This window comes from Hemiscyllium ocellatum, chromosome 22 (assembly GCF_020745735.1).
Source record: "Hemiscyllium ocellatum isolate sHemOce1 chromosome 22, sHemOce1.pat.X.cur, whole genome shotgun sequence".
Taxonomy (NCBI): Eukaryota; Metazoa; Chordata; class Chondrichthyes; order Orectolobiformes; family Hemiscylliidae; genus Hemiscyllium; species Hemiscyllium ocellatum.
In genome coordinates, this window is record NC_083422.1 from 18315151 (window position 1) to 18339041 (window position 23891).

General features: G+C 41.8%; 1 protein-coding gene across 3 annotated transcripts in view; it reads right to left on the reverse strand.

Annotated features, from left to right (window-relative positions):
• Positions 1-23891, reverse strand: part of plce1 (phospholipase C, epsilon 1) — a 324372-nt gene that overhangs the window by 83097 nt on the left and 217384 nt on the right. For all 3 annotated transcript variants that reach the window (XM_060841909.1, XM_060841907.1, XM_060841910.1), the window contains exons 4-6: positions 11854-11999; positions 9163-9421; positions 4076-4284 (exon numbers count right to left, since the gene is read on the reverse strand). In XM_060841909.1, the coding sequence (XP_060697892.1) occupies positions 4076-4284; positions 9163-9421; positions 11854-11999 (614 nt within the window). The remainder of the gene's footprint in view (positions 1-4075; positions 4285-9162; positions 9422-11853; positions 12000-23891) is intronic.

A 23891-nucleotide genomic window follows, 5' to 3' on the forward strand; every position in this document is an offset into this window, starting at 1 on the left:
ATTGTGGCCTTCCCTTTAGAGGTCCAGGTGTCATATACTTTTGAACACTACTCTTTACTCAGCACTTCATACCACAACCAAATAAATACAGCTAAAATTTCTAAGGGAATTCTCTCGGAGATTGACAAAGAATCTCTGTGTTTGATGTAACTTACATGGTTTCTTCAGTCAAATACCATTGCCAGTATATGATATGATCTGAGTATTGCTCTATATATTCACTCAGATAACATGTTACCACAAAGACTGGGTTGTTGTTGAGTTAGATGTCTTGAAGCTTATTTAGAGCACTAACTATTTACATTACATGGTATAACAGACTTTACTGTGATAAATCTGGTTTCTGTGCTTAATGACATTACTGTACATTACATACATGTAACAGACTGACTGAACACACTACCATGCTTCAATTGCAGGTGATTGAAGGTGAGGTGAGTACTTTTCTTCCAGAATATCACATGTTAAGACATCATGTAGCTATCTTTGAGGCAGACTTCTTGTCTAAAATTTGGAATCTATGCATAGCAAAACAGCAAACACCCCTTTTTACCATCTCTCGTGATTTCTCCCAATCTGATACTGAAGCTACTGATAGAACTTAAGAAATAGGAGCAGGAATAGACAATTTAGCCCCTTGAGCCTGCACAAGAGAGCAGGAAGATCATAGCTGGCCTGATTACGTGCCTGAACTCCACCTTCCTATCAGTTCCTCACTTGGCAGACGGCGATAGTTGGATTTCGGGAGGGAGGAGGCTGCCAATCAGGACCCAGTCAATGGTTCCCTGCACTGACTTGAAGACAGACTGTGAAGGGGGAGAACAAAATAATGGGCCTTCCCTGCTCTGGATTTTCTTCTTTTCTCTCCAGGAAGTCCTATCACCAATTACCAGTGGCAGGGACATTTTCCATGAAACTCAACAATGGCCCCACCTGAAAGTTGGGAATCAAAATGATGGTGGGGCAGGAGTGTGATGTAAATGGGGAGTTACAGATTCCACTGATATTTTAATTCCCTCTTTCCTTCCTTCCCCACTTTAATCAGGTGTAGTTTGGGTCCGACCAGCCCTCAGGTATGGAAACATCACAAAATCAAATGCCATGGCAGAAGTCAAAGGAGCCTGAACAATACCACTTCACACAAACGTGTTAGTTGGAATTGTTTGCTTGTGGACGAAAGCAGAAAGACAGAAGTTCAACTTACAACACTCGATTCGATTCTGAAGTTTTCTTCACTGGAGTTGGTGTGCTTCAGAAATAAAAGTATGGAAGAAGATAAGGTATAGAAGGAGAAGACCACTAGGATCTTGATGAAAGAACAGTCAGACAGACAGACAGACAGCCAATGGAGGTAAATAAGTACTTGATGACGAGGCTCTCAAATGCCAAGTAGATGAAAAGCTTTCAGAATTAAAAGGAAACCTCTGAATCATATGGTATGTTTCGCTCTGGCCTCATTATTGGATGCCTGGATTCAATTTGTGTCCAGCTACAATTTGGCCAGATGTATTGCAAGACATGAAATAATGATTGTTTAGAATGGTTTAATATTAATAGCCTTGCAGGCCAATGCCTTCATTTTCAAAGCATTTATTTGTGATCTTATTGCTGGATCAAATAAATGTCTGCTTTATTGCATAATTCCCAGTCTGGTGTTTTTAAAAACCTTGTCCCTTCCTCTGTAAAGTAGCACAGATTTAAATTTATATCGAACCTTTTATGACCTTAGGACATCTCAAAGTGAGTTATAGCCAACAAAGTACTTTTGAAGCATAGTTACTGTAATCGTGTCAGAAATAGCTGCCAGCTAGCACGTGGCAACTTCCCACAACAACAAGGAGGCAATGATCAGAACATCTGCTTTTAATGGTGTGTGAGGGATAAATATTGCCCAGGGTTCTGAGGAGAACTTGCCCATCCTTCTTCAAAATAGTGACACAGAATCTTCTATGTTCCCCTGATAAAGGTAGCCAGCGCTTCCATTTAAGATTCCACCTACTCATTAGTCCTAGCGCTCAAGGTTCTTATTTTCCATCCACTCCTGGCACGGGCCTTCGTACCAAGTGACTTGGCCACAGCACGTTTTATTAAATGTCAACCATGTTGCTATGAGTCTGGAGTTAAATGTAGGCCAGACCAAGTGACTATGGCCAATGTTCTTCCTGAAAAGACATTAAAAAACTAGATGCATTTTACAACAATTAATGTTTGCTTTTAAATTTCACTAGATTCACCCCCATGACATCTAACTCCATGTCTCTATGTATTAGCCTGGGCCTCAGGATTAATGGTCCAGTGATATTGCCATTATGACACCACTTCCGCCAGAATAGTAACTCTCACTGGAGTGATCTCTCAATGTAATTTATCTGAGCAGGCCTTAGGAATGCAGTTTAAACACACAACCTACAGATTCAGAGGCAAGATAGCTTCCTGCTGGGCCACAGCACTAACTCTGCAATTGCAGGGGAACACGCTGTTATTTCTTACCAGAAGCCCAAAACAAGCACCTCACAAAACAATGATACTACCTTGAGATTTAATAAGTTAAAAAAGTCCCTGTTATGTACAAATTTGGCTCAACCATCAAGCTGGAATGGATGACCTTTATGAATGAGCTTGAAGCATTTCAGGTTCAATAGTTCAAAAGCTACATTTTATTCACCCATCAACTCCTCTTCTTTCTAAAAACTGTTTGAAGAAAACTTCAGTTTTGAAAAAAGGAAGGATGCAGGAAAGCCTAAATTTGCACTATGTTCAATATTCACAGTAATCAGATTCTCCTAATGCCCTAGGTAACTCTCTCATTTTAACACCAATGGTAACCATACTCTTGTAAACTCTGAGTAATCTTGTTACTTTAAACACATTGCTGCTAGCTTATCAGTAATGGCAATTGGGAACATCCTGGGGTGCATGAATGCATATTTTAAAATATTGAGTTATACAGGAACGATTTGGGACCAGAATGCTGTTGGCTCAAGCTCGGGTGTTTGTACATATAGTTGCCTCATATAGTTGTCACATTGCCACATTAAAGTGCTCTTGCCTCTAAAGGTTGTTGGTTCAAATCCAACTTAAGAGTCTTGTGTCCAAAATCAAAGCTGCCACTTCAGTGATGCTGAGAAGATACTGGAATGACAGAGACACCATTCATTTGAATTTATTAAAGTCCCAAAGAGTGAATGACTTAAATATCAATTTACCCCTGGAACAAATTCTAATACAATGTGTTGGTTTCTACATTGAACAGGCTAATCATGAGCTTAAAAGATACCCATGAATTGCTTACTGTCCCCAACTCTGCCATAGCACAGAAATAGGCATCTTTTCCAATTTAACCAAGCAACCTCTGTTGACCCCTGTCCTATAAACAGCCCAAATGAAAATCCTCCAGAAATTTATCAATCAAATATGTAGACACAAGGCCTACTCATGGCCTGTTGCATGCCCCTTGTAGGTTACTCAGTAGAAATGGTTTCTAGTTTACTACAGTCTTGTAAAAGCCAACGAGATTAAAAGTAGCAAGATTAAAAGTTAAACTATTTCTGGTTGCCCAATTAATCAGGTTGGCACAAAATAAAGGTGGACCCAACTCCCTTTAAAAGGAAAATATACCAATTCCAGCCCATCACAAACTTTTTACCTGTACCTCATTCCAGTGAAGGAAAACTGTTCAAAATTAATTTACAATAATATACACATAATATTAACCCTAACAATAACACGTCCCTAAGCCCAAACCCAAAGATCAATTCTTGAAGGCTAACTCTCGAAGGTTCTACCTGTCTGTGTAAGGCTCCCTGAAGAGGAGGAACAGCAGTAATAGCAGGAGTGTTGGCAAAGTGGGAGGTGTTGGGAAAATCCTTCAGTTCCCTTTGTGAGGTTCAACAGCCAGTGGAAATATATCAACAAATGAGACACCACTGTTCAAAGTGGTGTGATGAACTATATCAAACATCTGTTTGTTATTAACAGAGACAGTTGCTTGTTCTGGTTATCTTATTGAACTGTCTCCACATGAGCACTTTACACATTGTAGTGAACATCATTAGGAAGCCGTTCTATTACTTACTGATATTTACTCCTGTCTTTGAATGAGTTCTTTCGTGAAGTGCAACTTTCACTGGCGCCTTCTTCGCCTTCCTCACACTCCAGGCTTCTGTTACAGCTTCGAATGGTCTGGAGGATATTGTTTACCGTGGATTCTTTCTCACTGTTGTTTAGGCCATCCTTCCCAATCCGTTGAAAGAAATGGTCCTGACCATTGTAGTCTGCAACAAACTGGGAACATTCTCTCAGTGTTAGCAATCTCCCCACAACACAGATTAAATTGGAGTCTTATGAAACAGCTTCACACAGTTAGGGCTGGAAACAGTTAGCCACTTTACATTCTATGTTTCACATGGAGTATAATAAATTCACTACTGTGTGCAGTGGAATCTACACAAACCTTAAGAAAGTTACAGGTTACAAATCATATACAGGCTGAACTGGTCTGAACTGTTTCTAATCCCCAGTTGTAAGGAATAAAAAGACACGGGAAACAGAATTTAGTCCACCATTGCAGTAATATTTTTGCTGTTGTTCCTCCTGGAAACCTGGGTTGAATTTTGAGGAGCTGGCAGATGTGGGTTAGATGATGGGTGAGCCTGCCAAACCTGTGCTGCTGTAAACATGCCACAGCTACCCCCATAGACATTTACTGGATGTGGCTCCTTAGAGAGGGTGGCGACCTGCCCAGGCTGGCATTGCAGAGGGCCGTAAATTGAGAATTTACCAGAGGAGGACAAGACCGATCCCGCACAAGCTCCTGGCCCATGCAGATGATGTCACTGCTGCCCACAGGGAAGAGGGTCAGGCACTGACAGATACACCCACACTGAGGAAGCACTGAGCAGTTCACCTAATCTGCTGTTCTTGAAGCATGATTGTGACTGCAGACAGAGAAAAAAAAAAGTCTTACTGAAGATCTCAGAAAGGTACACGAACAGTTTGGCAGCTGAGGTCTCAAGAGACTGAGAAGCTCACTGGTACTAGGCCATTGACTTTGAGATGGGTCGGAGCAAAGGGGAGGAGTAGTGACCCAGGACATTCTGATCCAGAAACACATCTCCTGAGTCTGGCAGAGCCACCAATGAAAAACTCAAAATCAGACTGCCGGTTTATACACAGCAGTTCCTCTCCAGAGTACAAGGACAAGGCCCAGTTCTCACAGGGGTTAGCACTCATAAATCACTAAGGGGTCTGGGCACAGAGCCAGATGACACTTTCAAACCCCACACACAGCCAAGACATTGTGAATAAATCCCTACCTCCCAAACTGAGTAACATGACAAATACAACGTTTCAAATGCAGCCATCTTACTTAAATTCAAATGCATCAATGTAAGGAAAGCTTCACAATGTGCAGCCACGTGAACCTCTTTCTAATTCTAACATTAGTGGGCAGCACGGCGGCACAGTGGTTAGCACTGCTGCCTCACAGCGCCTGAGACCCGGGTTCAATTCCCGACTCAGGCGACTGACTGTGTGGAGTTTGCACGTTCTCCCCGTGTCTGCGTGGGTTTCCTCCGGGTGCTCCAGTTTCTACAGTCCAAAGATGTGTGGGTCAGGTGAATTGGCCAAGCTAAATTGCCCGTAGTGTTAGGTAAGGGGTAAATGTAGGGGTATGGGTGGGTTGCGCTTCGGCGGGTCGGTGTGGACTTGTTGGGCCGAAGGGCCAGTTTCCACACTGTAAGTAATCTAATCTAATCTAACTCTCTGCTCTCCTGCAAGAACACTTACATGATGCTTCCCTATGTCTATGATGTAGTGGTTGCCTGGTCAACAGGGTATCCTGGCAACTGAGATATCCATGGCATTTTCCCTTTGGATATTAGGGTACATAATAGCTCCATGGCTGGCTGAACCAGCTGCACGTGAGTCAGGACAGCTTCATTCAGAAGACTCTGAGAATTATCATGTCTTATTCAACCAACATGAGATGTGACCACATAAATGTCATGAAGTGCGGATTCTGTATTCCATTGACACTAGGTCATTATAATGGAAAATTAAGGTTAAACAAATAATTATTTACAGTATTTACATGGAATAAAGCTTGTGGATTATACTGAAATTCTTTGTCTGTTTGCTCCTTATTCCCATGCAGACTCCTTTCCCCAAAGATGTTTTTCCAGAGGGGCCACATTTCACTCTTCCAGCCTCCCTCCTGACTGTCGCCACCTGCTGTCGAAAGCTCTGAACAGTCACTACAGCTCCCCTGCTTAGTGCTACCCACTTACTGTAGGAGGTTCCATTACACTCAAAGGGGCAAAAGGAGTGGTTCCAGATGTTGAGGCTCACATCGGGCAATGCACCATCTACACCACCTCATTCTGCCTCCATCCTCTCATACAACCTGCAGATTTATATTTAGTGAGTGAGAGCACACCAATTTGCCCATGCTTCATCATCCATCTCCATCCATGCAACCCAATGCATTAACAATCTGTGCTGTTCCTGCATCTTCTCAGCATACTGTTGTATTTGAATGGAGGAGCTAACATGTTTACATGTTTGACACATTGCAATGCCCACGTCGTGAATGGATTCCTCCCTTTTCAATGTGAGGGAATGCAATGTCTCAGGAATCTTGGATGATGACCACATGTCTTCTTGTTGTCCCACTGATACCTGCTGTACACATGATCTCCAGGGATCTCCATCCTCCAACTGGGTGAACATGACTGGAGCTGTCCGATGGAGATGGCACACTGTAGTCTCTGCCTTCACCACCTACTCCTGCTCACATTGTGCCACTCCTTTGATGATTGAATGAGGAGCCATCATGCTGCATGTACCTGCACCAGTGGAGAACGTGATTCAAGCCCAGGACGACGGTTCCTCAGCTGCAAGTCAACCTCAGAGGCAGCAACAGTCTCAATCAGTTGCAATTAATCCTTCAGTATCATCAATAGGAGAGAAAATATCAGTTATAAGACCTCCCTAATCTCAGCAGTTGTGGCAACCATTGGAAATGACTTCCGAAAGGCGAACCCCAACCCATGAGGAATCCAATAAACATTTGCCCTCTCTCAGTCTTACAGCAATCTCACTTTTGCCGACCAGCGCTGCCATCTTCCCAATGTTGCCCGCTATTCCCACCAGGAGCATCAAGATGGCCAAGTCAGTTCCTTAACACCCAGTTAGTTACTCTCTCAGACACTGGGTGCATGCTTCTCCTGCAAATGTGAAGATGGAAAGATCAGTTCCCAATTTCCCATCTTGATCCACCACCACAACAGATGCTCCTGTCACTGCATTTCCCCAAGGATTATTTACCCTGCTCCCAAGCTGACATAGTTTCATTTTCTTCTCTCCTGAATAATAACCTCCTTACCGTGTTGTGATGAAAACACCTCATACTCTTATTTCTTGGAGAATAACTTTTGGAGAAATGCGGAAAACCTGATTTATTTCAGGTTTTATTCAAATACCTGGATGGTTTCTTTAAAAGAGATTATTGAAAAGATTACTTTGGACTTTGGTTACATTTTAACAAGTTGTCTTGAGAATCACATGACCGGTGATAAACGCTTGCTTTGCTGTAGACCTCTACTGACTCCCTTGGATAGTGACTGGTTTCTGTTGTTATGTGGTCTTCAGATGGGACATAAGAGGACTGTGACTGAATGTGCAAGTGTATGAGAGGGTCAGAGCGTATTAGTGTGTGAGAGGGTTTGAAAGAGTCTGAGAGAGTGCAAGTGAGAAAGAATGAGGGAATTCAAGTGAGGGAGGAAGTGTAAGATAATGGTCGTCTGTCTGTCTGTCTCTCTCTTTTGATGTTCTTTAGAGGAATAAGCATTTATATTTCTATATTACCAATTGCGTATGCTCACTAATGATTGTAAATGCATGGAATAAAATTCTGCTTTAATAATAAATCATTTGTGGTTAAGACGATTGGTAGATAGATATTTTTGTTTGTTTTGTTTGATACAGGTAAGGCATCTTGGTAACTGGAAAACCTATTTTTACTTGATGTTGTGGTAACTTGACCATGAGATAATGGGACAGTGCACTCCTGCCTCAGTTGTAAGAATTTCTATTAACTGCCTACCTTAAGGTGTTCTGTTGAGAAGCTGTATCATCTCTATAACACATCCATGGCTGGCAGCTTCATACTCACCTCAACAGAAGGGAGATGGCTACTGCAGCACTGGGTCCAAATGATTCTTATCATACTGTGCTCTCGGGGGCTCTTTGGCCAGTCTCCTTTGTGTGCTGGACAAACCTTCTCCTAATGATCTCTGGAAACAATATGGTTTGTGAGGGTGAGGCTACCTCTACCATCACCTTCAAGGAACAGCAGTGCATCATGGGTCTGCAGTGCTTTGATCGATGAATCTCCCCAGCCGATTGAATGTTGAAACCAGATCCAACCCCTGTGAATGGAGCCCACTACTTCCATCTCCTGCCTCCAGATTGTGCCCACTGCCCATCATGGGGCTGCTGCTGTAGAGGTGACCCACTAATAGATCACGTCCTGAAAAATGCTAATGTTTTCCACATGCCAGCCTCAAATAGACATAGTCCTCATGCTGCAGCAGTGCAGAGATCAGGAAAATACAGTCTCCTACATCTGCTAACACCCAAAAAGACCTGGTTAATATACTTTGTAACTCTGATTTTTGAATATTTCCAGCAAGTGAAGGTGCAGTAAAACTTCTCAGCCGTTAAACAAACCAAGAAATTATTCTTTTTATATATGGAACCTCATTTGCAAAAGTGGCATAGTCAAAAACTAGAACAAAGCACACATCCCTTTTGTATTTTATTCATTACCAATCTCGTCATTTTAACTTTGAATTTATAGTCACTGGTGGCTACTTTTGGAAGGAAAATGAAATAAGCAACAGAAGATTTATGAGCAATTCTTTTCTCGACAGATTTAAACTACTTAGGAGGAAGTGAGGACTGCAGATGCTGGCGATCAGAGTCGAGAGTGTGGTGCTGGAAAAGCACATCAGGTCACGCAGCATCCAAGGAGCAGGAGAGTCGACGTTTCAAGCATAAGCTCTTCATTTAAATTACTTGCTAGGCAAATCTTGCAATTAGACATGGAAGTTATCCGACACACAATGTTTGTTTTCCATGGTCAATACACACAATGCTTACCTCGATGGCATCTTCCTGAGAATCACAGCGCGACTGGAACTTCATTAAGGTGGCTGCACCATCCAGAACATCACAAAGCTCCTTCAGAAACACTCCACAGAAGGGGACCACTTTACAGCCCGGGATGTTCAGAGCACGGTTGACTACTTTTCGGTATTCAGACGACAATTCATGCTGTGCCATAGCATCTTTCAGGCTTCTCATAGTTTCAATATCTGATTGGTCCATAAATTGCCACATCTTCAGAACCTTTCTAGACCTGGGAAGGAAAGACACCCAAACTATATCAAATGATCTCACACCCTTAAATGCAAGCGATAATAAAGATTAAAACATTCATTCCTTTGGAACATTTTTGCTACAACTCGGAATTAATGCTGGAAGCAGAAAGTAAGAATTAACATTATTGCCAAGAATAGCTAACTGTATGATTTACATGACTTAGAAGTATAAGTTTTAGGTTGACGACTCAAATTTTTAATGTGGCTTAAATGAAAACACCTGGTTTGAGAAACTGGCATACAAACCTCACATAATTGGAAATGAAAGGGTGGTCTTTGTTTGTTTAATAAGGTCATAGTGGGACATAATGAAGGTAATTAACCTCTCTGTGCCTTTTGCTGGAGGTGGTAGATCTGAGGCTGTCTCTATTAAAAGGTTTAAATTGGCAATAGTTTCTCAAAAGAAAGCGTGGTTTATAATTAAGTTGGACTGCTTTCTGAAACATTCCAGAAGTATCACATTATGATGGGGTTAAATTGCAAGGATGCTGTTTTTGGTTTCGAGTTTCGTCTAAGTGATTTTCTTCCTAGGGGTGGTTCTGATTTGGAGTGACTGGTCAAGAATACAGTTAGATTCATGCTTGAGCTTAGCATTATTGGAGGTGCTTAGAGACAGTTGGATTGATTACCTAGTGTGATGCTAGTGGAAGGATTCCAAGAGATCCCATCGCTCAGAAAACAGCGGGAAGACTAAGGGGAATCAAAGACAATTCTTGAGAGCTTTAAAATGCTTTGGTTTAGTCCAAGGAGAAATGAAGGGACCCTCAAATCCAGGAACATAGAGAGGGCCTTGAGGTGGGAATAAAAGTAAAATGACAGTCCGTTTGAGATTTTTGAATTTAAAGTATAAGTGTTTACGAAATATAAGATTGTAGTATTTTGTTTTGTTTAATATTGTTGGAATGTTGCCGCAAGATTTCACATTTCAATCAGTTAGTAACTGGGACTTTGAACTGCCTTTAAAATGTTATTGGTTTGTACCAAGACTGCAGCAGTATGTCTCAGAGTTAGATTTTGCACTCAATAAATAAGCATTTACATTGTCAGCTTTGATTTAACTTAAAGAATGAGAAAACTATAGATGTCCTCTGAAAAATCCAATTATATTTTCCATAATAGAACATTACTCAAGAAAAAAAATCAATGATATTAGGCACAAGATTGTACGAGTTCGGGATTGAGATGGCCATGATCTTTGACTAGGGAAGTGTTGGGCCTGAGTGATAAAGATAGAAATGTGTGTAAGGATACTTTATTACTGTCACTAAACTAATAGTGATACCGGATATACTATGATTGTTTGCCTCACTGGAGTGAAATGGGCCTTTGATTATTGCAAATTTTGCACTATTGCCACTCAGCACCTAACTTTACACCCTTTTAGACTTCCTTTAACTACACTTATTTTCCTTTAGTGCCAATGACGAACATAGTTACCATCAGGAAAATGTTTCATGTTGAGCTAGTTCTCAGGCCCAGCTTTGGAAGTTTGAGACCATTATACGTCTGGATCATGAGGCCAAATGTTCAAAATTGGTCCAGGCTTCTGGTCTCATTAAAAATAAGTTGATTAGCAGATAATTGACCTTTTTAGTTTACATATTAGGTTCAAATAGATTCCCTACAGTGTGGAAACAGGCCCCTGGCCTAACAAGCCCACACCAACCCTCTGAAGAGCAACCCATCCAGACTCATTTCCCCCTGATCTAAGGCACCTAACGTTATGGGCAATTTAGCATGGCCAATCTACCTGACTACACACCTTTTGGAATGTGGGAGGAAACCTGAGCACCTGGAGGAAACCCACACAGACACGGGGAGAATGTGCAAACTCCACACAGAGAGTCACCTGAGGATATTCAAGCAGTTTAACTTTTGAATCATTTACCTAAACACCCCCTGCAGATAGTAATCAGATCTCCTTTCTGCCTGACGTGCAATGCCCTGGCCCTCTCAGCCCTTATCTTTTCAGTCTCCTTTACCATTATGGTGGTTCTACCAAAGAGGATGCAACCACACAATAACCATGACATTGGTAAAGTGAACGCTAAAGCAAGGGGAAAGTTACTGGATTCAGAATGCAAGCATTGTGCAGAGGAAATAGAGAAAATTCCTTCCTGCACAAGATACAGCATTTGGATTGATGATAAACGTTTTGGCCTCTCAATCCACCATCACACAAAACTGCTCCTTTTAATGCAAACATTTGGAGTAATCTATTAATTCTCCTAAATTCTTCTTTCAACTCCTGTCAAACAACTGGAGCTGATTTTACCTAATTTATCTAAAAGCAATGTTTGAACAAGTGCCAAAGCCAACTCATGATCAAAGTGGCCTGTATAAAATATGGAAAAATGCATTCTGATCTTAACTTTGAAGCTACTTCAGTGGAGGAATGAATCAACAATACCTGAGGCCTGCCAGGAATTCCATCACTGCATTGTAATTACCCATGTTCCAGCAACACTTGGCTACATGAACCAAGTAGGAGAACACTTCTCTCTTCTCTTCCATGGAGCCGGCAGTCAGGATCAACCACGTCACCCAGGAGCTCACCTGAAACATGATGGGTGTACTTTTAGTGAAGCTGTTCCATTCATTATCATGTCTACTGATGGTATCATATTGCAACAGTATTGTCTGCAGGAACACATATTTTTAAATCTGTGTATTGTTCTGGTTCAGAGACACAATTCAATTGGCAACGTCAATCTTACTCATCATTTAGAAACTGATCCAGTCAGAGAGGGCAACAGTGGGTCTGGGGAATAGATGCTTTGCATTTAGGACACCTGTGGTGAGCAGGTTTGTAAGTAGCAATGTAAAACAAACAATGTAAAACTGACTAATCCCTGTCTTCTAGGCGAAAGTGAGGACTGCAGATGCTGGAGATCAGAGCCGGGAGTGTGGTGTTGGAAAGGTCATGCATCACGGCAGATCATGCAGCATCCGAGGAGCAGGAGAGTCGATGTTTCGGGCAAAAGCCCTTCAGCAGTTTTTGCCCGAAACCTCGATTCTCCTGCTCCTTGAATGCTGCCTGACCTGCTGTGCTTTTCCAGCACCACACTCTTGACTCTAGTCCCTGTCCTCAACAGCTCTGTCAGAACAGTCCTCATCCTCTCAATCCCATCAGTTCCCATTTGAGTTTGCCAGTTCAATGCTGTATCATTTAGAGTCCCTGCTGAGTGGAAATTGTGGCAATACTATGCAGTCCTTCCCATTGACAATATGTAGCAAAAGAAGTTTTCTTTCAGTGGGTGAGGTAAAATTATAACCCTGTTCCACCAGTCTAAACGATTATACTGCCAATTACCCTCCTGCCTGAAATATAGCGTGCAAATAATAATTATTACTGGAAATTAGTGACAATATTATCTGATTTTATTTGGCATTGATAGGTTCAAAACAATTTCTGAACACATTGGGTCTTTATGATAGCCCTAAAGTCATATGATCATTTTTACTGATACCAGCTCTACTGTTCCAGATTTTATTAAATAAATGGAACTCAAATTCCCAAACCGTCATGTTAGGATTTGAACTCATCCATTCTGTGTTGTTAGTCCAAGCTTCTGCAATACCCTTATGGTATTGTGCGGAGCTTGTAGCTATCATTATACCATGTCCATCCCATTTGTTTTCCATTATACCTTCCTCAAACAGCTGCTTCATAAGTGACTGTCTCAAAAAGTCTGATTCTTCAGATTGTTACATTGAAACATTATTGAAATAAGACACATTTCGTCATAGCTTTTTGTCTTGCACTCACCAGGTAAACAATTCATACAAAATACCAATTCAAAAGAAAAGCAACATTCATATTGTTCAACAAGAGAGAGCGCTCATTGGTTGAGCGAAGTGTTGATGTGGAGAAGGCACCCACGTGGAGAACGCCAATTAAACTGTTCAGCATTGTTTAAATCAGGTAGGTTGACTCTAATTGGGCAGGACATTGCACTGCAAAATGAACCAATGAAAGGCTATTGCCTATTTTGTTGGGTTGAAACACATGCCAAGAAAAGGGTCTTGTATATGAATAATTAGCTCCCAGTCCACATAAGTACACTGCACTACAAGTTCAACTGACAATCCTAAATTGTCAGAATTATTCAGCAAATGTTGTCGAATTGCAACTAACATATTTGGATACAGTGTTGCAAGTTTTGAAAGCAAAGGTTGATTGGCCGTGGTCTGTGTATTTGCTTGTTGTGAATAGTCATAGAGATGTACGGCACAGGAACAGTCTCTTCATTCCAACTCATCCATGCTGACCGGATATCCTAACCTAACCTAATCCCATTTGCCAGCATTTGGCCCATATCCCTCTAAACCCTTCCTACTCGTATAGGGCGGCACGGTGGCACAGTGGTTAGCACTGCTGCCTCACAGCGCCTGAGACCCAGGTTCAATTCCCAACTCAGGTGACAGACTGTGTGGAGTTTGCACGTTCTCCCCGTGAATGCGTGGGTTTCCTCCGGGTGCTCCGGTTTCCTCCCACATCACAAAAGATGTGCGGGTCAGGTGAATTGGCCATGCTAAATTGCCCGTAGTGTTAGGTAGGGGTAAATATAGGGGAATGGGTGGGTTGCGCTTCGGTGGGTCGGTGAGGACTTGTTGAGCCGAAGGGCCTGTTTCCACACTGTAAGTAATCTAATCTAATCTAATCTGTAAGCTGTCTGAGAGAAGAATGGAACTTTTCTAAATTAGTGCACAGACCTCTCCTAGTTCTGCAGTCAATATTTCAAACCCCCGCCCATCTAAAATTAGAAAAAATAGATTCTGAACATTTTTTCCCCTAGTGTTGCTCATGGACTTTAATGTTTGCAAATTGCCTGACCTTTTACTTTGACAACATCATTAGACTTCAAATAGTTTAACTGTATTGAAGTACTTGCCAAAGCCCTGAAAACGTGAAAGCCACTTTTTAATTGCAAGTTCTCTCGATCTTCCTCCTGATCATCAATGGCACCAACATCATGGAGTCCTCCACCATTAAAGAAGACCTGGGGTCACCAGTGATCTGAAGCTAAATAAGCCAGGTCCTTTCAGTATGGATCACTGTTCCTACAATTTGGTAGAGTTGAAATGCTGTGATTACCTGCCTAAGGGCAGTATGGTAGCATGATCACAGAAGTACATGCTCAAGAAGGTCAACCCCAGATGCTGAAACAATAGTGGCTTTGCTAAGTTCACCAGATAAGAAACAAATAAAATATATTTGCTTCTAATCTGCGACATTGGGTGAGGTGATACTTGACATTTTTCCTTCAGTCCACCTCACAAAGTACAGCTGTGAAGTGGGGAAAGACACTCATTGTTCTTCAATCCTTGTGGCATAATACTTTGCATAAATGACTTTTAAGAATTTAAGTTGACATTTTCCCCTAGTTTTTCCGATAGTCCATTTTTGCAAGGGTAGAAGTCATTAGTGCGATGCTAAGTGTGGACATACCGATTAATCGTTCTCGTTGTATGACTGGTGATTCTACTTGTGAATATATTTTTTGCTAAAATTAGTCAAGTCAGAAGTATCTCACATTTGGTGTTGTTTTCAGAATGAGAGAACTAAACAAGATTGCACAAACAAACTAATCTGAAACATTCTGCAAATGTGTTGCTGGTCAAAGCACAGCAGGCTAGGCAGCATCTCAGGAATAGAGAATTCGACGTTTCGAGCATAAGCCCTTCATCAGGAATAAGAGAGAGAGAGCCAAGCAGGCTAAGATAAAAGGTAGGGAGGAGGGACTAGGGGGAGGGGCGATGGAGGTGGGATAGGTGGAAGGAGGTCAAGGTGAGGGTGATAGGCCGGAGTGGGGTGGGGGCGGAGAGGTCAGGAAGAGGATTGCAGATTAGGAGGGCGGTGCTGAGCAGACCTCATTTTTTACACTAATCTGAAACATTCCTCTATGTCTTGGATGCCAAGATAGTTATTTTTAATTTTATATTTTTAACTTTAATTTTTGAAGAAGCAAATCACCTGCCTATTGTAGAATCTGTCAAATTTGTATTGTCCTGGGGAGGGGAGGGGGTTTAATGAGTTGAAAATGAGGCAGGTTCTACCTTGGACCGACGTGTCGCTGTGTCAGATTATCACCCCAAAGAAAAAGTTCAAAACTGACCCTACCCCAGGGACTTGGACAGTGCCAAATGCACACAATCTGAGCTTTAATGAATTGGTTTACTTCCTGCACCAGAAAACTTGGTTTATTGCTCAGAGAATGGGCTAGCACACCCGAATGGAACAGAGGCTAGTGTCAGTAAGAACAAATACGTTTCACACAAGGAGCATTCGGAGTGAATTCAGCTTCTGCAATCTGGATCATGCAGCTCTTTTCCACCTTCCACGGTTTACCTTTCCAGTCAATTTTACTCCTAATTCGCATTATGTTCCTTTTGTTGTGGGTGCTGAGTGGGGATCTTTCTGTAACAGTGCTCTTCCCAACAATCCATTCGACTAGAAGAGTCAACAATGTCTGTTGATAAGCATGGCTATCCATTTGTGTTGATTTTTAAATAGGTTGTAGAACATGAATGGTTTTATAAAGAAGAGCGAAGAAAGATCTCACATTTAGAAGGTACCTTTCATATGCTCAGGCACTTCGCAGCCAATTCATCATCACTTCTGAGGCAAACCCAATAACCAATCTGCACACAACAAGATCTCACAAATAGCTAATAAATTAATGACTAAAGAGACTGTTATTGGCAGTGTTTATTGAGGAACAACATGTTGATCAGGACATTTGGAGAATTTGCTGTTTTGACTCAAATAAAAGGAATCTTTTACACTCAGACAAAAGGAAATGCTGTAATGTCTCATTCAAAAGATGTTACATCCACAATGTTGCAGATGCAGCACTGTACTGCAATGTCAGCCTCAGTTATGTGTTTAAGACTGTAGAGGGACTTGAACCTATGACTTTGTGGTTCAAAGTTAAGAATGTTGCCGACGAGTAGGTCCCTGAACCTATGAAGTGCATTCATATGAAAGAGATAAAATAAGTGCTTTGTGAAAGTTTATGTCTGGTCTGACAGCCAGGTTCAATGTGGAAAGCACTCAAGCTCATTTTCCGCTGTCTAAAAACCTACTTTTCCCAGTTCCCTATGCATTAAGTGGGGGGAAAAGCAGTGCCAAACTGTAAAACCAGCTTCCCTCACCCTCAACCCTCCAATCGATAAATGCTTCCATGTGGCTGTCCAGTTTGGAAGGAAGGTTCCCACCTAAAACAGACAGAGAACTTACATTCCTGTGTTGTGATTCAGGTCTCACATAATGAGGAATTTTCCTGAGTGGATACCAATCCAAAACCTCACCAATTAAATCAAGCACTAAAGGGTTATTATAGTAAGGTCAGAACTGCACTTTATGGAATGAATATTATGAAACTTCATTGAACATAAGACTATACAAGGAACTGTAAAAGTATCTTCTGGAAGCCGACAGATTCACCCTCCAGTTCCTCCCACATATGTCAGTCGCTGTTCTTATGGTAAAGGTATAATTAACCCCTTACTTCACATCTCCACCCCCCCATTTCTATTATTAAACCTTTTGCATTTTGTCATGAACACTTAACTCTTCACTTCCACCTCGCCTCCCACCACAAGTTTCTTTTATTTGAAGCATGAGTCTCCAATGGTGTTCTCAGCTTGAACAAAGATCTTTCTTCTCGCTCTCTCCAGAGTTCTTCTCGAAACCTGCATTCATCACTCACTGATTTTAGTAAAAAAATTTTGTCAGCTATCTTGGAACTTTGAATATTTCTGTGAAGGGGAAAGATTTTCCTCTATCAATGTATCATTTGTTAAGTCAATTGCATGACAATATTGACTCTGCACAGAATTTTTCTAAGCTTCCTGCAAGCTTTCTCTTGTCATCCTCCGATACTTAATCATGCTGTGTGACTGAGAATAGTTAAGTCAGCAGTCTCTTTGAATTAGCTATACTGTTCCAACTCTGTTGGTCTGTTCAAGCTCCCTTGACTGCTTGAATTTAAGCCTAACCAAGGTGCTTTACTTCTCTAGAAGCCCTACGGTTTAGCTATCTTTCTCTATGTTTAAAAAAGCCTCAAATGCATCCAGAGATTAATGATTAGTCGGAATCAATGGACTGACCCAATGACCTTCCTGGTAAGAAGTCTGCTCTGATTGTGAAAGTCTGGTGAACTACACTGCTGGTGGTAATGTGAAGTCTTCTTTAGACTATAAAAAATCTGATAGGACTTCATCTTGTACCCCTACTACAATACAATATCAGCACCAGGTTCCATTTGACAATTATCCGCAATGCCATATAAATTGTTTTAAAAGAATCAATAGTTTCTTGGCCTTTGAGTGCACCGATTCAACTTTGCCTCATCTACAGTTGGGTTTTGCCTGAAACTGAAATAGGTGTGGGGTCTTTAATTACATTGTTAAATGCTGTAGTTTTATGTGCTATGCCCTGTAAGCACCACTACCAATTGCAATTGTAGAACAATACGCTGACCTGGTCTTTGAGCAGCCTGAAACATACAGTACCTGCAAGCCATCATTACCATGGTACCCAATACATGGCCTGGTCAGGCCCCTCCACATTCTCCAAAAGGTCTGGGAAAGGCAAGGCAATCCCACCCTCAGTGTTTCTGTTATATGGTTAAGGCGACAGATATACTTCCCTTCTTTGCTTTTGTTAAGCATTGTGAGCATTTAATCTGTTGTAAAATATCAGTAAAACTTTCTTATTTACGCTCCCCACACTCTTTGATCCCTTTAGCTCTAAGAAATTTACTATCCCCTTCTTGAAAACATTTGATATTGTGGTTTCAAGCACTTTCTGCAGGCGAGAACTCCACCATTCTCTGGATGAAGAAGCTTCTCCTCATAATCAGTCCCAAGCAGCCTTCTCCATATTCTTAACCTGTCACCCTGTTTCAGGAATGGCTAGTCATCAAGAACATCTCTCCTGTATTCAACCTGTCTGGTCTAATTAGAATTTTATAGACTTCTATGAACTTCCTCCTCATTTTCCTAAACTCCAATGAATAATATCCTAATTGATTCAGTCTCCCTTCATACGTCAGTCCTGCCATCCCAGGAATCTGTCTGGTAAACCTTTGTTGCAGTCCCCCCATAGCCAGAATGTCCTTCTTCAGATAGGGAGACCAAAACTGCAGACAGGTGCGGTCTCCCTCACAAAGACCTTGTATAATTGCAGCAAGTCATCCCTGCTCCTGTGCTCGAATCCTCTCACTAGACAGGCTAACATACCATTTGCCTTCTTCACTGCCTGCTTACTTTCAGCGACTGGTGTCCCAGGATCCAAGTCCCATTGCATCTCCCCTTTCCAAATTTATTGTAGTTCACATAATAATCTGCCTTCCTGTTTTTGCAACCAAAGTGGATAACCTCACATTTATCTGCATTATACTGCATCTGCCATGTATTTACCTACTCACTCAACTTCCCTAATTCACACTAAATTATTTCTGCATCCTCATCACAGCTTACCCTCCCACCCAACATAGTGTCTTCTATAAACTTAGAGATATTACACTTAGTTCCTTCATTTAAATTATTAACAGATATTATGAATAGCTGGGGTCCGGCACTGATCCCTGCAGCACCCCACTAATCACTGCCTGCCATCTGGAAAATGATCTATTTATTCCAATTCTTCACTTCCCATCTACCAGCCAGTTCTCTATCCATGTCAGTACGCTACCCCCAATCCCATATGCTTTAATTTTCCACGTTAATCTCTGATATTGGACTTTATTGAAGGCCTTCAGAAAGTTCAAGTGAACCATATCCACTGATTCTCCCTTATCAACTTTGATAGCTATATCCTCAAAAAAACCGAATAAATTTGTCAAGAATGACTTTCCTTTCTTAAAACCATGCTGACTCTGTCCAATCTGTCACTATTTTCCAAGTGCTCTGCTACTAGCACTTTCCTTGCTAATGATTTTGGGCTAAACAGGCTATAATTCTCCTTTTTTAAAAACAATAGTGGGGTTACATTAGCTACCCTCCAATCTATGGAAATGTTCCACATCATATAAAATCTTGGAAGACAGCCACCAATGCATCCATTATTTCTAGGACCACTTCATTAAGTATTCTGGGATGCAGGTTCTCTTGGGAATTTATCAGCCTTCATTCCCAACAATTTCTCAAACACCTTTTCCTACTCTTACAATTGCCTTCAGTTCCTCCCTCTCACTAGACCATTTATTCCTCAACATTTTTGAGATCATCCTCCTTTGTGAAGATGGAACCAAAATATGTATTTAACTGGTCTGCCATCTCTTTGTTCCCCATTATCATTTCTTTCTTCTGATTCTAAGGGACTCATATATGTCTTCATTAATCTTTTTCTCTTCACACACTGACAGAAAAGAACAAATCGATTGCTGTTATGGTGGTGGTCACACCCAGAAATCCCCCAGGCCATGTCAGTGTGCTCACAGAAAACACATTGGGAGGACCATCACAGAAAACCAAAGCCCTAACTGTCAACCTTGTCACATTCATTCTTGGAATTTAAGTGAACGTGAACAACAAAAATGAGTTGACAGATTTAGAGAGATTTCTTTTAGAAATTAGCATTTACAGAATACACTGAACATTGTACAACACAAAGTTAAAAGATAGTTCCCCACATTATAGTAAACATTATGGAACAGGCTGCTGTGGTAACAAAAGAGAACTATTGAGGTAACTTTGTGTGTAAATGAGACAATATTGAACAAATACACCACAGTGCTTCATCAACTCAAACCACAAGCAGCCTACTGTCCAGCAATGCGATGAAAAGGTCAACTGTTCAGGTATCGCTCTGCTGGGCAACAATGTCATTTCAAAGATCAATGTGGCCCCTGTTTCTGCTGGTTGGTTCCTTCCCCAGTCTTCGATGAGGAAGACTCTTATCGAATATCCTTGAGTGCCACTTGGATGAGGTTGTGAAGAGGATGGCACGGTACCTCAGTGGTTAGCATTACCACCCCACAGCACCAGGGACCTGGGTTCAATGTGTCTGTGTGGAATTGCACATTCTCCCTGTGTCTGCGTGGAGTTTCCTCCCAATGCTCCAGTTTCCTCCCACAGTCTAAAGATGTGCAAGTTAGGTGGATTGGCCAGGCTAAATTGTCCCATAGTGTCGTGGGATGTGCAGGCTGAGTGGATAGAAAATGCAACAGTAGGGTAAGGGGAAGGTCTGGGTGGGATGGATTTGACGGGCAAATGGTCTGCTTCCACACTTTAGGGATTCTGTGATTCACTACTTTTCACAAGCTCCCTTGCGCTGATCTTCTGACAGAACATCCATGAGGTGATCACTTCATACATACCAAGGTCAGTTTCAGACCCCGCTCCGAACACATCAACACTACCCTGCACTCAACTTACACAGGACTGGCAAAACATCACAAACTGGGAGTCACGGCCCTGGGACCAAGGTGACAGAAAAAGCAGTTCAAAAGCAGAGTGTGTAGAGAAAAGGAGTCAACAAATTTCATGAGAAGTAAATGGTACAAGCTGCAGTTACTCAGTTTAAGCAGAGAGGCCAATCTTACTGATCTCACAATCAGAAATGCAACTCCATCATTCAACATTCTCAAAGTACATATGCAGCAGTATCAGCTTACAGGAGAAGGTAACCAAACAAACAGATAAACATGCTTCTTTAAAACATATTGAAAACCACAGCTGGGCTGAGCAGCTTTCCAGAGAACAGCTCTTTCATCTTTCTTTTATTCCTTAATAATTTAGGGTCAGTGGGAACTGAAAGGTTGGTTGTAGAAGGAAATTTGCAACAGCTTATTTTCAGGAGGCCTGAGCATAATTCACAGGAGATAGGAGAGTCAGATGGCCTTGGCAGGATTTCAATATAGCTCATGAAAGTGAAAGCAGAGACTGAGTTCACTGTGTACCCATTTACTTCAGGAAACATGCTGTCCACAAATATTACTGTGCGCGTCCCCTCACCACCACCCCCCCCCTCCCCCCCACTGTACTGTGCGCCTGCATGCCTCCAGTAAAATCACTATGTACCCATACACCTCAGGAAGGTAATGATTAGCATTGATTAGCTTCCCTACAGTCTGGGAACAGGCCCTTCAGCCCAACTAGTCCACTCCGACCCTCCAAAGTGTAACCCACCCAGAACCACTCCCCCTAACTAATGCATCTAACTCTACGGGCAATTTAGCATGATCAATTCACCCAATCTGCACACCTTTGGACTGTGGGAGGAAACCGGAGCACACAGAGGAAACGCACATAGACACGGGGAGAACGTGCAAACTCCACACAGACAGTCGCCCGAGGCTGGAATCGAACACGGGTCCCTGGCTACTGTGAGGCAGCAATGCTAACCACTAAGCCACCATGCCCTATTGTATGTATTGAGACAACTTAGAAAGTAATGTTATGAAAATAATTGTATAGAAATTGGTCTGTAACCATTTATGGTACATTCTTGGTAAGCCATTGCAAGTAGCTTGTGTGGCCCAAGCCTGAACATTAAGGCCCAAAGCTGTCCAGACTCTGGTTCCAGAGAGATTGAATTGAATGAGCAGATTAGACCATGAAAGAGAAATTGAGTGGATTGAGTAAATTAGTCTCTATTAAGGAGATTGAATAGATGGAACCACAATAAGCAGATCAAAAGGACTGAGTAGACTACACCACTTTACCTAAAGTTAGATGGACAGTCAAAAGGAATAGTTTCATCAGCTAAGTGGCTTGCTCTCCCTCACCCTCATTCAAACACTGCTGATGGCTGGTACACTATTTTCTCACAGTTCCTCACTCCACAGAAAACTCTTTTCAGAGTTCAAATGTGTATCGACCTTCCGGAAACATTTTCTGTTTTTCTGGCAGCAATCCACCCTCACTGTACATTGAGCCAGAACACTTACTCGGAGTGACCGTTGGTGCCACAACTCGCATTCTTCCAGCCAGACATCATTGAGCAGTCTGTACTGCAGGACCTTAGCACAGCAGCTGAACAGTGCCATGAATGAGAGGTAGTATCGGGGGACATGGCCAACCCAGCCCACTTTTCAAACTGACATAGTTATAACCTTAACTGCTGACAATAAACATTTTGTTAACATGGGTGTACAACTGAGAAACCAAAGTCAATCAAAATCAAGCAGAATACTTCGCTCATTGATAAGCACATAGGGTCCAAAACTGCAAGTCAATACACACTGTCTGTAGTGAGTTACCTGTCATTATGAAGTTCATCACAGTTTGCAGCCCTTAGCTCAAATTGATAGTCAGATAAGCTCATCCACTGGATGAAAGCAGTTCTGCAGATACAAAGCTACATCTGGTAGTGATGAGGCAATTTTCAATTATTCAAGAAATAAATTGCTGCGCCTTGCAATGTCGACATTTATCGCTTCTGCAGTTAAGGATTTAAGTACCAAAAATGCAGAAATTATTTCATCTCTGATATATTAGTCAGCTGCTTCGATAATCAGCTTGGCAGTTTACCCTGCGATAGAGTTTAGTCTCGGTACATAGCCTTTGATAACCACAGCCACATTTTCCATCCTGTCATCACACGCAGCTTGTATAATACTCCAACCTACAGGTTTCACTCTTTCAACCCTATTTTTTCCCCCACATTCTATATCTGCCCATTTCCATATCCTTCATCGAAATAAGTCAAGATGCCAACACTTTGGTCTAAAATCTGAAATAGCACAGAAACCTAGCTGCATTGATCTCAGCTCCTTGTTACATTCATATAGCACCTCACAGAAGTATAAATATACATCATGTCAGTGGGGGGGGGGTGACCTCAAGTTTACAAATGGTGGGTTTAACCAACAATCTTACAGGGGAGAAGATTAATGGAGCCGAGAAGTAAGGGGGTAAACGGAAGTGATTCAGAATACCGAGTCTAAGTAACTGAGGGTACAACTGGTAATAGTGGGGCAGTGAATAGAGGGTGTATGCTAGAGTCTAGGATGAGAAGAGGGGACAGGCTCGGGTTGTGGTTGAAGGGCTGGAGAAAGTTACAGGCATTATGATGGGTGAAGCCACTCCATTCATGCACATAGAGCAGAGCCAGGCAGATTGTGTTTAGATGACACAGTATACAGTTCAGATACAGGTCACTCGGTGCTGTGTAGATCTCTTCTGGTGTTGGTGCTGCACACAATTCCCCTCTTTATCTGAAAGATGATCAAATGTTATTAAGGTGACAAATGATTTCTATTTAACCAGTGTTACTCCATTTTTGTTCCATTGTAGCTCGTTTTCAAGGGTTCTTCTAGTGATTTTCAGTTCTACCATTCAATGTCAGCAGGAATTTGTTAAATTCCAAAACCTGAGTCCTGAACACAAGTCATGAGCCCAGCCAGTAGTTGTAGCCATTTTTCGAGTCATCTATCATTCTTTCTTCAAATTGTTATCCAACCACCATTTCTATAAGCAGTTTCTGGTTTTCAT